The sequence below is a fragment of the Mus caroli genome, chromosome 6, assembly GCF_900094665.2.
Source record: "Mus caroli chromosome 6, CAROLI_EIJ_v1.1, whole genome shotgun sequence".
Lineage (NCBI taxonomy): Eukaryota > Metazoa > Chordata > Mammalia > Rodentia > Muridae > Mus > Mus caroli.
In genome coordinates this window covers 52,641,922-52,659,200 of record NC_034575.1, presented here as the reverse complement: position 1 = coordinate 52,659,200, position 17,279 = coordinate 52,641,922, and the positions used below count along the sequence as shown (strand labels likewise).

Sequence of the window (17,279 nt, the reverse complement as noted above, 5' to 3'; positions counted from 1 at the left end):
CCACCCCAGTCACTGTTTATAATGCTCAGATCACAGACACAATAAACAAAGAACAATCTAGATGCAAAAAAACAAACAAACAAAAAACAAAAACAAAACAAAACAAAAAAACAGAACTGGAATATAAGAAGAGTTTATTATGTGCACTTTATTAAGATGTTTTCAACACTGAGACAGGTGATTTTAGTTTGTTCACAGTTACTCTAGCACATTCATTTAAAACAATAGTCAAACTCACTACAAACATACTGTACCAAGTAGGGCTTTGGCAAATTATGAAAAAAATAGTCACAAGAGAAATGCAGCAGAAATTCAGTTAATTTAGGTTATACCACAGTGGTGACTTTTGCACTGGAACTCAACCATAGGTCAGTCGCTCTCAGTGGTGGGACACATCTGAGTTCCCACAGTCTAGAATTCTGTGACACCATGGGCCATTCCAACCATGAGACAATCAGTGCGAGCTGCCACAGAAACTACTGGTCTTATTCCAGCTGCCAAAAGCAGCAGGCAAGTCAACATTTGGTTTCTTCATCTTGTTAAACACAACTTGCTATTCCTGCTTAAGCCATTCTCATAATAAAAACTAAGAAATTGAAAGTAATGGCCCTGTGTTTACATGCACAGGAATATGGGGAACCCTCACAGTAATGGAAAACACAAACATGTGGCTAAGTTATTTAACTCCAAACTTGAACTCCCCAGGTCCTACCCTGAGACATTCTCATAACATGAAAACATGTTGTTACCATGAGATTAATTCCATATCCAGTCTTAGAAAATTAACTAATAGTCAAATTTTAAATAATGTCTGTATTTTAGATTATATGCTATTACCTCTTCAAAATAAAACTTATTAAATGTTATAATATGGGAAAGTTCATATAACATTCAGAAGCAAAACTGATCCCTCCCAAGGGATCCTTTGACCCCAGATGAGGACCAGAGCCTGAATTCGGAGCAGCTAAGAGACACAAAGAATCCTAACACATGAACAGCTGACAGGAAGCAAGACATATTTACTTCTGAATTGACAAAAGACTTAAGAATTTATGATTATAAACTATCACAAAGGATTATAATATACTATTTAAATTACATTTTAATACAAAAACTTAGAAAATAAAGACACATGTATTTTTCATATTAACATGTAGTTTTATCAGGTTTGATATTAACAAATGTGTGTTAAGAAAGTCTACAGGAAAGGATGCAGCCCAGTCCCCAGGGAGACCAGTACTGAATTTGGGCTTTAAATTTCTTTCAGGTAGAATCAGGCATGAAAGCAGATGTCTATAATCTTAGCACTCAGGAGGTTGAAACATGTCTGTCTAAACACACACCTACACACACCTAACCTCACCGCCACCATCAAAAGCTTTTGCCAGATGAAACAGGCTCAAATGCGCCCAAGGCCATCATCTACAGATTGCTCCTTGTCAGGTCTGGAACTCACCTTCATCTATGAATGACCCTCAAACCTCTGAATATCACAAAGTCATTCTCAATCCTAGTTTCAAAGTAGGGGGTGGGGGGTGGGGGGAGACCAGCAATGTGAAGAACACAAAACAGAAACGAAGCAACACACCATGCTGTCATTTTTAATGTTTGAGAATTTTGTTGTGCACATTAGTTTACAAGTTCTCCATACTCTTAAAAGTTGTTTTCAAGCCAGGATGTGGTGGCGCATGCCTTTAATTCCAGTACTTGGGAGACAGACGCAGGCAGATTTCTGAGTTCGAGGCCAGCCTGGTCTACAAAGTGAGTTCCAGGACAGCCAGGGCTATACAGAGAAAACCTGTTTTGAAAAACAAAACAAACAAACAAACAAACAAACAAACAAAAAGTTGTTTTCATAACTTTTCAACACCAGACTCAACAAGAAGGCCTCTAAGCTCTGCTAGTCTCCCCATTCTTCCTCGGACAGTGTATTTTGTCCCTTGACCCGGGCTCTTGCTATTCAGGATGACTGTGCCCCAGCCTCCCCAGATGTTGGAACTGCACATGTAAGCTAACATGCCTGGAAAAACGTTGTTTCTTTCAACTGACATCCATGAAAAGACCTTAAATTCTTTATTGAGAACTTATTCTTTATTTCTACTAAATATTTTAAACAAAAGTTAAAGGAAGAAAACATGTCAGACTTGAAGGTATATATATATTTCATTATTTTTCCTTTGTTTTCTGCCATAAAATTCCAAGTCACTTTTGACATTTCCTGTTCTTCTCATATCCCATAATTTTATATTCGAATTACCACACAACGATATGTCTGCCTCTGTTCTTTGGTTATCCACATACATCACACATAATAAAATGTCTCTTACAGCCATTTGTTGCTGATACTTTGTTTGGGGAGACAAGCTGTGGCTCAGGCTACCCTGGAACTTGCTCTGTAGCTCAGGCTAATTTCAAAGTTACCATCCTGATTCTCTTGTCTCCTCCTTAAGTCCTGAGATTATAGGTAGAGGCCACCAATACTGGCCCCATATTTATTTGTAATCCATAGTGGTTATCTACCAGTAACAACTGGATCTTTATTACAGAGAATTTGACACTCAATGTTATTGAGTGTCCTTAGAGATAAATATATCAATAATTTACAGCTAGCTGATAAATGTGCCACAAGATTGTTCCCTTTAATTTTATATTACTTCAAAATATACATATATACACTCACTGCACATATACTAAATTTAAATTACCCTGTGAAAATATAGATTAACTACAAGCACACATTCAAGGATTCACAGTTTGACAGAAATTTTATATGCAGGTAAAAAGGAGTGTGGTTTTACACCCCTAATTTACATAGCAAGCTGACATGTTTAAACATCCTTTGTAAAAGATTTTTTTTTCCGCATGAATCTTAGAAATGAAGAAATTGGAGACATAAACCCCAAGCTATGTCTATAGCAGTATAAGTCATTGTAATATTATCTTTACTAACAAAGGCCCCAACTCCCTTACTGTGTGCACAGAAAGTGGTATAAAAATGCTACATACAAACCACACAGCAACAAACTTACACAAAATTGGCACCGTCAGTGTTTCACTTTACAGATTTTGACCAAAGACTCGGTACATTCTTCTCTGGAGCTTACCGAACAGTTACCAATATATAGCATATTTAACTCCACAAAAATAGAAATGGATGGGGAAGTGCTAAAAATATTTAAAATACACAAGAGAGCTATTTATAAATATGTATACACTTTAGCCATGTATTTTGCAGGGTTAAATTTACTAATAAGTGATCCAGAGTACACTATTCAGTCATAGTGAACCTAGGTTTCATTATAACTCCTTGGTACATTTATTAAAATGTACCTTGTATCCCTTTATCTCTTATATCCCTTGTATCCCTCCCTTGGAATTCCCCCATCTCCTGGGTATATGTTCTCACTCTTCTTGGGAAAAAATATGCTTGTTCTGCTTTAAAAAAAAAAAAATTAAAAGGTACTCAGGAAGCTGACGTAGGAAGACCGTTTGAACCCAGGAGTTCAAGGTCAGCCAGTGAGGACCTGCTTTCTACAGAGAAAGGAAAAAAAACACTTGCAAATAACACATTGACCAGCTATCAAAATTCAGAAAAAAATACCTGTCCAACTGAATAAAGAACAAACTTACTAAAAAGAAACTAAATCTGCCTCTTAGTCTTAAAAACTTAGAAAGCCCCGGATTCAATCTCTAGCCTTACAAAGGAAACAGAATCATCACTCATCAAATGGACCAAAACTGCTGCTTCTCCCATTCAGCTCAGAGACGCACAACAGCTTCACAGCTGTGTTATGGTGCTTACTCTGAGCATGTGCAGTTGACCATAATGATGATGAGGATTTATGAAAATACTACTGGGTATGTGGCTGGTAAGCTTATACTGTTAGGATCTATCAGTCACAATGACACACGGGTACAGGTGGCCTTCTGTGTGTTACCAGTTTCTTGATAAGCCCACGGACACACTGCTGCATAGGAACACCAAGTCTGAGCTGTCGATCAGGCCCATCGCCCACTGGAGGCAAAGCTTCTGCTGAATGAGAAGGTAATTTCAGAGTTCTTGTATTTTCCCCAGGCACCAAAGGGCACCACTACTGCAGTGCTGTTGTCTTCAGTACCGTACTGTATTGCCTGCAGGTGTGGGGAAGAAGAGACAGGCGCTGGAGTCAAGGGACCTTGTGCAAACACACAGCATCCTTTCTCTGGAAGGCCAACTGGTTCTACACACACTTTATGATACAGATGTAACTACCTAACAAGGTTTGGAATGGTTTCACCCTGTAACCATGTGCCATATGGTTTATTAAGTGCACATGAATTACAGATGGTTCAACTACATCCTATGCTCCACTGTAGCAATCTTGGCAATAGAAATTACCTGTGCTCCCAGTGAGGACACACCCAAAGCCCTTAGCATGGTACCAATTATGGGCAAGCCTTAATAAATGCTGGTTCTTACCAATGAAACTGCTGGTAGGAGTATAGCCCAAGAAATGAAAGAGATTGGGTGAGGGATAAAAAGGAACAAAATATAACAACATCTTTGTATGAAAGTGCGGCTAGAAACCTATCACTGTATAAGCTACCTTAACATTTAAAACCTCAGAAATGGGTATGTACAAGGTTATAACAAAAATGTTTTTAATATTCCTTCTTCAATGGGAAAGTAGAAATAAACGAAATGGCCTGCAGCAGGATTATAAATCACTTTAAGGGACCAGTTCACATAGATGAGTACTGGTCGGCACTGTTTGGAAGTGCTGAGGGTTACAGTTAGCATCAAAGAAGCCAAAAGATTCTACATCCTCAGGCCAAGACTGCAAAGGAAAGCATGGGTAAGGATGTCAAGGCTTACAAACCAACTGTAAGAAAAAAAAAACTTGCTTAAAATGTGTCAAGTAACATTTATACTTAATATACAGTTGTTAAAATAGCCATTTAAAATGGTGATAAAATAATAGGCAGAGAGAAAAACCAAGAAATACAAATTATGAAAAAACCCATGTTAAAAGTTAGTTCGAGCCGGGCATGGTGGTGCACGCCTTTAATCCCAGCACTTGGGAGGCAGAGGCAGGCAGATTTCTGAGTTCAAGGCCAGCCTGGTCTAAAAAGTGAGTTCCAGGACAGCCAGGGCTACACAGAGAAACCCTGTCTTCAAAAACAAAAACAAAAACAAAATCAAAAAACCCAAAAAAACAAAAGTTAGTTCGATTAACATTAAAAATCCAAAGCTAAACAGTAAAAACCTTTATTTTTCTCAGGACTTTGGGCCTCCGTTACTAGTAGAGTGCTCATCCAGCATTCAAGAGACCATATGTTCAGCTTCCAGTTACTGCAACATAAATTTATTCTCACTTCTCAAATTAGCCAGAAACTTCTCCAACTCTGGAGAGAGAGAACCACACGCATAACAACCTCCCACACCTACACCCACGGCCCAGACTGCAAGCACTTCTAAGGGGTCATTTGAAGAGGCTGTTCATCATTTATTCTTTTCTCTTTTCTTTTCTTTTCTTTTTAACTGGGGGAGGAGAAAACATGAATTCTCACTGCTACACAGAATAATAGGAACCCTTGTGCTCGAGGCATCCTCCTGTCTCAGCTCCAGAGTAGCTGGGACTACAGCCATGTGTCACCCAGGCTGTTTCTCAAAATTCAAACTAAGAAGGACTGGTGAGATGGCTCAGTGGGTAAAGTTGCCTGCCATCAGGCTGTCCGTCAGGCTGTCCATCAGGCTGTACCTCAAGCTGGAATACCTGAGCTCAATGCCTTGGATCCACATGGTGGAAGGAGAAGACCAATTCCTACATGTTGCCCTCTAACCTCCATGACACACACGACAGTATCAGTGTGCACAAAGACACACACACACACACACACACACATGAACTCAATAACAAAGAGTTTAACCTAACAAGATAATATCTGAAAAAAGAGACACACACAAATAGATTCCAAAAAAATGTTTGTTTTTTCCTTCTATCTGAAAAGGTATCTCTCATCCCTTCTATAAAAGAATAAACACAAATTTCCTTATCGGGAGAACTGTTATGGGACAGAAGTAAGACAGAACATCATTATATGTCCTTTTTTATTGTCATAAATATTTTTACTATCATAAATATTATTAACTGGATAAACTATAGTACATTTATTTACAAGATCGGTAGATGAGTTTAAAAAATATATATATATATATATATTTATCCATGGACTTGGGCCTATTTCTTCAATTTCACAGGCAGCTTGTTAGTTACTATAAGGTAGCCCAGATGGCAAGTAAATAATTTATGCATTATAATAGTGCTTATCCATTAACATTAAGCATGCAACATTTTAAAAGTAAGGCTTGCCAGTCATCATGCATACCTGTAATCCCAGAAATTGAAAGGTGGAAGTAAAAGAATCAGGAATTCAAGGATATCCTTAGCTATGGTGTAAATATAAGGCCAGCTTGGGCTACATAAGAATGATTCCAAAAAAAAAAAAAAAAAGGAAAAAAAAAAAAAAAAAAAACAACACCACACACACACACCAACACACACACACGGAGAGAGAGAGAGAGACAGACAGACAGACAGGCAAACAGAGAGAAAGAGACAGACAGACAGGCACACACAAATAAATAAAAGTTAAGGAAAGGACTTATGTCTTAATCACAAATATTAGGACTTAAAAGTCTGGGCCAAATCGAATCTCTCAACTCAAAATGTAAATAGTAGAAATGTAACATAGGTGTTGAGTTAAAACATAGTGACTTAAAACCTCAATCTATCAGGACAGACTAGAAGTATCTTTTACATGTTCTTTACTGGTTATTATCCATTTTCAAGTTTTAGCTCTGACTGATAGGAAATGCCATCCATTTACTCTCCTGTACTTTACTGGTCCCTTTCATCACCCACATTAGTAGGCAGAAGTTGACTGTGATTCCATTGCTCACCCTGCTTGTTTACATGGAGCAGTACAGTTCCAGGCCAAATATTTGGATTCAGGATCCCTGGCTTGCCTAGGTTTGAGGCTCAGTTTTGTCCTGTGGCCTGATCCGTCTGGTTTTCCCCTTTCATAAAAAGCCTGATCTCAGAGGATCACAGTGATGTTGCTTTATGTTAATATATATGAGTAAAATGTTACTTTATTACTGTTATAATTATTGCTGTTACTCTCTTTCAAGTCATGTTCAAAGATAGAAGGTCCACTCCACATTTCCTTAACGTGTGAACTGTCAGCACTTGCTCAGGAGAACTATTATGCAATCATGAATCAAATTCACTGTGACACTCCAGCTAAAACACCCTTTGCCAGTGGTGCTTTCCCTAATCCTCTCCTCTCTGGGAATTTCCCACTAGAAGCTCTGCTACGTCACCTGCTCAGTCACTGAATGAGCTGCTTCTTTAGGATCATGGCACTGGTTGACAAAGTCACAGATCTCTTGACTATTCACCATGAAGTTAATCCCATCTGTGGTAAGGACCAGGAAACTGTCGTCAGCATGGTAGAGCTGCAACCAAAGCAAACAAATGTGACTACAAAAAAGATCATCCCCTCCAAATGACTCAATAATTTGGAAATTGTATCTATTCTGCAGGGAGTGCTTGTCTGGGTCAGAGTTCATTGGCAAACTGAAAATGTAGCTAAGCATCAACACTACTCAGGATAAACCAAACATTTACCTAGCAATATCAACAAAGAGCCAGCCAGCCAGACAAATGCTGGATCTAATGGCTGCCTTTATTATTTATTTGACAGGGGTTGGGGGTTGGGAGGCACTTGATATGCTTTAGGTCTTGATATTGTTTCAATTTATTTCCTTGTAAAATGAGGATAGCTTTTGTATCTCTTTTGAACAGAGGCTGCCACACAGTAAATCTTATATAAGTATTTGTTTCATAAAATAAATGTGAGATATCTTCCTTACGTGGAAATCCTTCTTTCAACTATAAGCATTCATGCCCTGTCATTTGTAAAGTTCCTATTATACTGTGCTGACTTAGGAGCTCTAGAGCAGGAAGCAGCAGGGCATGTATCATGCAGTAGCTAGTATAAAGTAACAGGCACTAGGTTGTACATATAAAAGTGGCTGGCTATTGAGCTCAGCAGGGAAGGAGCTTTGAGGATGACTTCCAAGCAGGAATAACGAATCTGAATGTCAGGCTTTGGGAAAGGAAGGGCAACAGGGACCTTCTACCAGAGGAAAAAGATTTCACCCTCATCAGGCCAGAAATAAGCATCTTATTTTAAGTTTCTTCATAAACTCATATCCCTTTAAGAACATCTTTCCTTCAGGTAATCTTCTTTAAACAGCCAGCAGTGTGAGACAAGTCCTTAGAAATTCTCGGTGCATGACTCAATGCTTCTGATCCCTTCTTACCTTAATCCTTGTTGTCTCAGGTTCTGCTATTACCCCACTGGCTTTAAGATCCAAATCTCCGATACTCCTTGTCATTGCAAGTCTGCCATTTACATGGGGCTGTCCCAAACTATTCCAAGCTACAAACCCACCGCATTTCTTGATCCTAGTTAAGAAAAAGTATTAATAGTAATAACAATAACAATATAATGTGCAAGAAACTATGGCACTGGTTTAAATACCAATTTTACAAATGGAAATTTAGAGCCTAGTGTTTCAAAACATACCCATAATCTAGGAACTTGGGAAGGCCAAGAAGGGTTTCGAGTATAAGGCTAGCCCATGTTAAATGCCAAAACTTAATTCCACAATAAGATATAAATGAAAAATTTAAGCCATGTATGTACACAACCTGATAATCCCAGCGTGTGAGAGGCCAAGGAAGCAGGGTACAGATGTAAAGCCAGTCTGGACTGCATGAGATCCAGACTCAACAAACCCCAAACAACCAAAACAAGAAAATCTGCACTGCGGTAGTGGCTGTGAACCTGCTTTCAAGAGGCCCAGGTGTTTTACACCAGAGAAGAAAATAGAACACTGTTTCTATGGCAACTATAGCTATCACCCCATAACAAGATGTGATGACAGTACCTTTCTTTCTCATCTTTTCTTTCTGGGGTATGATCAGTGGTCAGCTTCATGGGTTTTCCTTTTCTACACAAAAGAGCCCGGCTGTCTCCAACACTGGCTACCACCAGTTCAACACCATCTCTCAACAGGGCTACTGTTGCAGTAGTCCCAGAGGTCAGGAGGCTTGCTACAAATATTGTAAAACAGAGCATCTGTTAGCAATGGGAATATTCAGATATGGAGTTTTTATTACAAAATAAAACAGAAGCATGATAACTTAAGGCTGGGAGGAACCATTCTAATTCAACCAGAGCTATGCAAATGAAATGCAAACTATTTAAGAATGCCATGCAGAGAAGTGATTACTTAACTCTGTAACAAGGCTCCATGCAAACAAAATGGCTGGTAAACTAATTTGGTGTGCAAAGCATCAGTGTCTCCAAGTAGTCTGTGTGTAAAAAACAGAGCTGATAAAAACTAAGAATTATGATGCCTTACTATGCCTAATGGGCATCAAAATAAAACATGAAAATGTCGCTAGTCTGGCTGTTATGACAGCAAGACAGATCTGCTGAGCCCATTAGGTGAGAAGCCTTTGCTATAATCAGATTTGGGTTCTTCTCTTGTATTCCTTACTCCCATCCAGTCAAAGTATACCACTTAATAGGTGAAGAGAGAAATGCAAAGTACAGCCCATCTGTTCTTCAAGTACTACTGTGTACATTCTTCCCTCTAGAACCATATCAACTCTGACTCTGTCTCTCTCTCTCTCTCTCTGTCTCTCTGTCTTTGTCTCTGTCTCTGTCTCTGTCTCTCTCTCTCTCTCTCTCTCACACACACACACACACACACTCGTGCAAGCTTGCACCAATTAGAGAGTCACATACCCTTTTTCGATTTGTTTGCTCTACACCTGAAGAAAAGTTATAGCCACCCTTAGATGAATAGATCTGAGTGAGTAGTAGACAGTGAAATTCATTCCAGTTCCTTATAAACGTGGTATAGTTAACACTATTAGCCCCCAAACTATCCAATCAGAGAATTTGCAGCCAACAGCAGACAAGCAGAACCAGCTGCAACTTATGCGCCTTGCCTGGACTAGAACCTGTCAGCCATGTGCATTTTCTCTGCCATCAAGTAAAGCCCAGTGTTGCTAGCCTTGAGGTCGCTACTCTTTCTTCTTCTAACCAAGCAAATGCATTTGTGTGTCTTCTTTTAATTTAGTCTAACATCATCTGTTCTCTATCACTCACCACTTACTAAAAATATTTAAGGTGCATTGAGTCTTGCAGAAAGTGGGAATACTGTGAAACTATGAACCAAAGAACATTATACCAAAGTGTAAGAAATTGAGAAATAACTTACACAAAGCAGGAATTATCTCTAATAACATTGTTAATTCTTTAAAACATTGTCAATTTTTAAATCTGATTAATTTTTAAAATTTTGTATTAAAAAATTCCATATCCAATCACTTGACTGTGGCTCTATGTAATATTTGTAGAAAGTCTCCTGATTGTGCAAAGATGGCTTTCACTCTACTAGGTGATTTTAGAAAACATTAATTGATTTAATTGACAGTCAAGTCTTTCCAACAGTTTTTAAAAAGACAACTTTAAAGAAAATCTACCAATAATGCATCTTAGAAAGAGATGAATACATTTTTTTGGTAATTATATTAAAATGCCCGCTTTAATCAGAAAAACTAAAAAGGAAAAGCATGGATAAAGTATACTCAATCTTTTTGTAGTCATGTTAAGTTTGCTCTACTGAAACACAGCATCTACAGTTGGACTATGTTCCCATTTATCTCTTGATTTTGGAACCGTTAGGTCAAAGCAAGGTTATCAAAGCAACACTAAAATACGTTAGTGCATGACATAAATGTTTTAACTAAAACATTGAGATGCTTAATATTACAAGTGTTATAGCTTTCAACTTGAGATTAGTTAAAAGACTATACCACAATGAAATCTTAACAGGCCAACCAGCTATTTTATTTTCAAATTATTTTAAAAGGCAGGAAAGAGAACACAGGCAGCCATTAGATGCTACCAGTCCAGAGGATCCGCTAGTCTGCATGGTAGCTATCAGCGACAGTGGTCTTTAATTGAGGATGACAGAAGAACTAACTCTTTATAAATGCAATTTCAGTTTGGGTTGTAGTTCCATGTTCTCTCTCAACTGAGCTACACAGTTTCAAAATCTGAGGATATAAGGGGAAAGTGTTAAAACTAAGCACCGGCTCTGGCTTGCGATGCAGGGAAGACTATGAGTACACAGTGAGTCCGCACTTAGTTTCATTTAACTTAGAGGTAAAAACTCTCACTTCCTGCCTCCCTAACAACACTATAAAACTAAGATTTCTGTCTCTGAGCTTTGACACTCACTGGATAATTTCTTCTGCAAGTCATCTCAACTAATGGGACAAAGAGGATTCGGGACCCTTCCAGTAGTTCAGACTAGGAACTGCTGGACTCCTTCACCTGAGACAAAATTAAGCAGATCTCTTTTCCACTGAAGCCCGGCATAGAGCGTCCACAGGCTCCAGGTCTAGAGCAGCTGAGCAGGCACAGTTCTCTGCCACAAACAACGCGCACAGAGGCAAACAGGAATTTCACCCAGAAATTGTGCTCAGACACAACAAACCTGTAACACAGGGGGAAGCAGAGAAAGAGCTGCAAAATAAGGGGAAGGGTTTCTATTGGTGAAAATTTCACTAGCAAGTCACGGAATATTCCAGGAGCTTCCAGATCAATGAGTTCAAAACTCAGTAGCTTAAAGTTAATAGTTATTGATCATTCCAAGACAGAAAAAAATGTATGTACATATGCATCTGTACACAAAGAGACCAGTAGTGACACTGACAGGCATCTGCCTGCACATGTTTGTGTGTGTGTGTGCTCGCACACACACACACACACACACACACACACACACAGAGCTATTAAGCATGCACTTAATAGCTGATCTTGAACACAGGAATATCAGCATTCTTATTGAGACAGAAAAATGCATTATAAATTCAGTTTGTAGCAATATTAGAAACTATTTCCTAAGCAAAATAATATATATTTGATAAGTAGTACATAGAGAGTGTATGTGAACTACAGTATATATTAGCAGACTGGGGTTTCAATAGACACGGAGAAGCAATCAAAGTAGATCCTATGCCAGAAACAAGACATAAGACATTTATTCATAGCATATTTGTTCACAGTAAGACAGGAATTTAGCACGAAGTTTTTCCAGCTGGCTAACTTAAATTTGTTGTTTACACGAAGGCAGTGTAGATCTTGGGTGATAATGCATATTTATATGTTTATGTAGTCATAAATGACTGCTGCTCTTTCCCTCCCTTTCCCCAGTGTTGTAGGACAATAGAACAAAAGAAAAATAATCACAATTTGAATAGCAACAGAAAGAGAAAATCTAACATCACCCCCAGTAATTATGAAGCCATGTAAATAATAATCTACATCAACCAATATTGCTGAACTATTTATTAGAAATGGGTGCTCTTGACATGCACGATTCATGAACACCAAAAGGAAATTAACAACCTGAAGCAGTTAACAACACACTAAGAGCTGCTCACATCTGGTGACCTCCAGCAGAAGAGGGGCATTCAAAAATACTGTGCAGAGCTACAAGTATAGCTCTGTGGCCAAGCACTTGCCTAGCGTGCCCACAGCCCTGGGTTCAATCCCAGCACAGAAAGCAAATCTGCCTTTATAGCTCTCGTTAGCTTGGAGTTTAGTTCCCTACAAAAAGCCACATGTAACCAACACAGAATTTGAAGTTTGCGGTTGTGTCCCCTAATCGCTCCCACTCTGAGTCTGCGCAGTTCTCCTCCTGATCTGTCATCCTTAGGAGCGCTGCTGCTTTCCACGCAGAAGCACAGTACACTTTCAGTAGGTACAGTGTAAGTCGCACTGGGATCTGTGTTTTCTACCATCCACTCTGTTTTAAGTGGCTATTTGTAAAAAATAAAGTGATGGTATATTTTAACTAATTGGTTGGCTTCATCAAATGTGAAAAATACATGACACAAATTGAATTTAAAATTTTTGAAGGTGATGCCAAAAAGGTTGGAGATCTAGCTCAGTGGTAGAACACTCGTCTAGATTGTATGCATGAGGTCTGTTAAAGAAAATAATCCTGGTCTTATAGGAAGGGCTCAACAGAAGTGAAACTAAGGCAGATGTAAAGAAATGCGAAAAGATAGTAAGTAGAGAAGGTAACTGTGGTCCTATAGAATGTTTGCTAGCTAGTTGTGGCTCTGAACACCCCCGCCCCCACCACACAAACACTTGCACATATGCACACACACACATGCTAAAAGAATATTATATACTTTTAAAAAGCTGATACTGCTTCAATATTTTAGTTAAAAATTTAAATTTCTTAAATTTGGGTAACTTTGAAACCATAAGAGATAGAACTAATTTTCTTTTACTCAAATCCTGAAAGGCTAGAAAACAGTATTCTGTCTGCAGTGATTTTAATATGTTTGATAAATAGTTCCCTGATGCCAATAGGCAGATTTTGTCATCTGGAAGATCTGTACAAATACATCTTTAAAATAGTCCCAAAATGCTGATTTTTAAAAAGCATAAATTTCTACACAGTGCATAACAGAACTATCATAACGCCTTTTAAACACAGCATACTATACACTGCCCTATCTTGTTCTTTTACGCTTTGAAGCAAATGATCATTAAGAAACAGAATAAATTTTAAGACATCTTCATGAAGCTTATCCCAAAGGATGACAGAGGAACCAGATTAAGCAATCTAACTTAAATTTATTATTAGAAAGAAATGATATTTTAGTTCTTTAGCTATTTGATTATGTGAGTCATCTAGAGTCTTTTTAAGATATACATGTTAAATATTATGAGTTCAAACGTCCTGAATTATAATGATTAAAAAATAAATGTTTTAGGTGCATCATCTCTGAATGATTGGGGGGGAGGAATAAAAAATGGAGTTTAAAAAGTAAATTAATTTAAAAAATAAAATTTTTAAAAAAAGAAAAGAAAAGAAAAAGGAAAAATGTTTTAAAATTTGACACCAAGTCTGGTATTGATGGTTTTAATCACCAACATTGATTAGATCAATTTTATAAAACATGTTTGTACATATATAGGGTTAATAAATTTTAGTGTTGGCCATTTGCAAATGTTCTAGAACACTCATTCTACAATCCATGGGCAGTAAATGCAGCTGTTTGTAGAACAGTCGGGGCATAATACTGACACTAAAGCCCATAAATATTGTAGTGATGATGCAGCCAAATTCACTGTCAAGAACACATCATAACCACTGCTATTAACACATTGCTAGATGTAACCGTGTGCACTTTTCTCTGTGAGTTTGAGGCCAGCCGGGTTTACATAGCCATTGGTTTCAAACCAGCCTGGGCTGCTTACTGAACTTTGCCCCCCCACCCCCACCCCCCCACTCCCCAAAAGTAAAACTTGGAGAAAGTGTTTCACTTCTTCTTCCTGTGTCAGAACAAAAACTAAATTTCAAGCATAAATTCCACCCTCTGTTAATTCCTCTCTTAAAGAAGCAGAGGGGACCTTTAGGGAAATGGTATCGAAGGAAGAAAAAGACAAAATAGTTTCAAATAATCTACCAAGTGAAAACTAGACAAATGGAGAAAGAATGGGTCATAAGGTGTCCCAGGGGAGTGTAATGGCAACTCAGATCTCGGTGAGCAGGAAGCGGGCGGGCGCGTGTCTCAAGGCCCTGGGTTGAAGAGTTGTGGGAGTGGATGTGTGATGTTTAAATGGTGATGCTAGGGTCACCTTTTGCCCTCTTGTTTTTAGATATGCAAATGAATGAGGCCCTAATCTGAATGAATTACTGTTTCTCTTTGAGTTGAAACAACCTGTGTGTGAAATGGAGAAAATTTCCGTCCATCTGACTGAAATGGCGTTTCTGTGGTGCACTTTTCCCATTAAAGGAAAAGGCAGAGCTAAGATCATCGTTCCCACACAACCCCATTTCCACTCAGTTAGGAGGCATACATTGGATGGTGGCTGCCGAAGCTTTCTAAGTTAACATTAGTAGAAATGCACTCTTGGTCAGCTAACTAAAAAAAATACTGGATATAATTTCCTGAAATTACTTTGATAACTTAGTCAAAACTAGAACACTCATTTTCAAACCTTATACACAGGTTTAAAACTGTTTTTTTTAATCCTCCTGCCATGTTCTTCCTTATACTTAAGGAAAACAAAGATCTCCCTAGTTACCACAGGAAAGCTGCAAGACTGAAAAGCAGAGACAAATAAATATCTCCCTCCTGAATATATAAATGGATGCCAATTAGCCATTTTCTATTATACTTAAGCCCTATTGCTAATATCTGCCAAATTACTTATTTTGTGTGTGCATGCATGTGTCTGCATTAAGTATATGCGGACATGCCACAGCACACATGTGAAGGTTAGAAGCCAGCATATGGAAATCGTTTCTCTTCTTTCACCATGTGAATCCTGGGAATAGAACTCAGGTTACTGGTGAGGCTTGGTGGCAGCACCTTTACTCACGGAGCCATCTCATTGATCCCCTATTTCTTCTTATAGTAATGCTGAGTGATTATCAACCTACCAGATGTGATTGTCCTGTACTATTTGCATTGGTGGTAAGGTGGTAGGGGATGGAATTTTCTTAGTATGGACATCTTGTCCATAAAATTACAAATCACAACGAAACATTTAAAAATCTTTTTAAAATTAAAATTCAGTAATAGAACCATTTTGGAGCGTCCCTTTCTAGAAGGTTTTCATTTAACATGAAAGTGAGATTTTTTATTATTATTATTATTATTTTGTTCAGATTCTAAACAGCATTTACAATGATTCTTTGTATAAAGTTATCTCTACAAAAACTCCCCACAAATAAACATGCATTCAAACTCCCGCCACTAAAAGCCTACACTGTTTTCTCTCAACTTGCCAATCGTCAAAGCTCTGAGGAATGCCAAGGCTCACTTACCATCTGCAGACAGGTGGGCATAACTTGCGAAGGCTTTATCTATTTCTAGAAAGGCCAAGGTCAGCAGAGTTTCCAAGTCTTTCTCCCGAGGAAGCAAATCCCTTTGTGGAGAGGAGAGAAAGCTGCGATCATTTTGCAGTAGGTTTCTCTTTCCAACAGTCAACCTTGCAGCAGTCGTGCCACACAACAGATCTCACTGCTTTCTTCTCGGGTGCTTTTGGTGAAGATCCAAGGATTAAGGGACATTTATTGATCTTCGAAGGTACTAAGTAGGATGAACTGTAACACTCTTGGCCTGAGGATCAGGCCACCATGCTCTGGGTACTTGGTGCCTGAGATGCAGCTCAGGGCTTCTGCACACTAGGTCTAATTGAGTAGTATCAAACCTGAGGCTTTAAAGGCATGGAAATATAAGTCTGGGGAAGTGGTATGGTGTCTGCCCATAATACTAAGACTTTGGAGGTGAAGGCAGGAGGATCAGAAGTTCAAGGTCAGCCTTGTTTGTTACAATCAGGTCTAGGCCAGCCTGGGATTATGTGACTGTATCTCAAAACACCAAACATGGCTATCTGAAGACACAATGAAGTTGGTAAGAGCTTTGCCTCACATGCAAAATAAAAAAACAACCAAGTCTAAGTCCCTCCTCTTTTTGTAAAGTTTTGATTACACTTTTATTTATTGTGTATGCTCTCATGCTGTATAGCAGCTGTGTGGAGCCTTAGAGGACTTTTGGCAGTTAGTTCTCTTTTTCTGTTATGTGAATTAAGCCAAGCTCAGATTCAGGCTTGGCAGTAGGCACCTTATCCTCCGAGCCATCTCACAAGCCTGAGGTCCCTGCTCTTAAGGAATTCCCAGTACTGCAAACCTGATAGGTTATGAGGTCCTTTATATGGACTTAAATCACTGAGTCTGTCCATCGAATGAGGTAAATCATGTAAAAAAGAAAATCAACTGACAAACTAACTATACAAAGGAAGGTTTTAAAAAAAAAAATTAGTCCATGGCCCTACTGCCACGTTGTCTCCTTTCTCTAATTCTAGCAACAGTGTGATTCTCAAAAATACAGTAAGTATGGTGGTCTGAGTGAGAGTAGCTCTCACAGGCTCATATATTTGAATGCTTGGACCCAAGTTGGTAGAACTGTTTAGAGAGGATTAGGTGTGACCTTTATGGAGGAGGTGTGTGACTACGTGGGCTTAAGGTTTCCAAAACCCACACCATTCTCAGCAGGTTCTCTCTCTCTCTCTCTCTCTCTCTCTCTCTCTCTCTCTCTCTCTCTCTCTCTCTC

General features: G+C 38.6%; 1 protein-coding gene across 3 annotated transcripts in view; it reads right to left on the bottom strand.

Moving 5' to 3' along the window:
- Positions 1 to 2,138: 2,138 nt before the first annotated feature.
- The window catches only part of Ppm1k (protein phosphatase, Mg2+/Mn2+ dependent 1K), a 23,102-nt gene continuing 7,961 nt past the window's right edge, over positions 2,139 to 17,279 (bottom strand). For all 3 annotated transcript variants that reach the window (XM_021165519.2, XM_021165521.2, XM_021165522.2), the window contains 5 exons: positions 15,992 to 16,092; positions 9,002 to 9,167; positions 8,372 to 8,516; positions 7,367 to 7,501; positions 2,139 to 4,131 (listed from right to left, as the gene is read on the bottom strand). In XM_021165519.2, the coding sequence (XP_021021178.1) occupies positions 4,000 to 4,131; positions 7,367 to 7,501; positions 8,372 to 8,516; positions 9,002 to 9,167; positions 15,992 to 16,092 (679 nt within the window). In that variant the 3' untranslated portion in view covers positions 2,139 to 3,999. The remainder of the gene's footprint in view (positions 4,132 to 7,366; positions 7,502 to 8,371; positions 8,517 to 9,001; positions 9,168 to 15,991; positions 16,093 to 17,279) is intronic.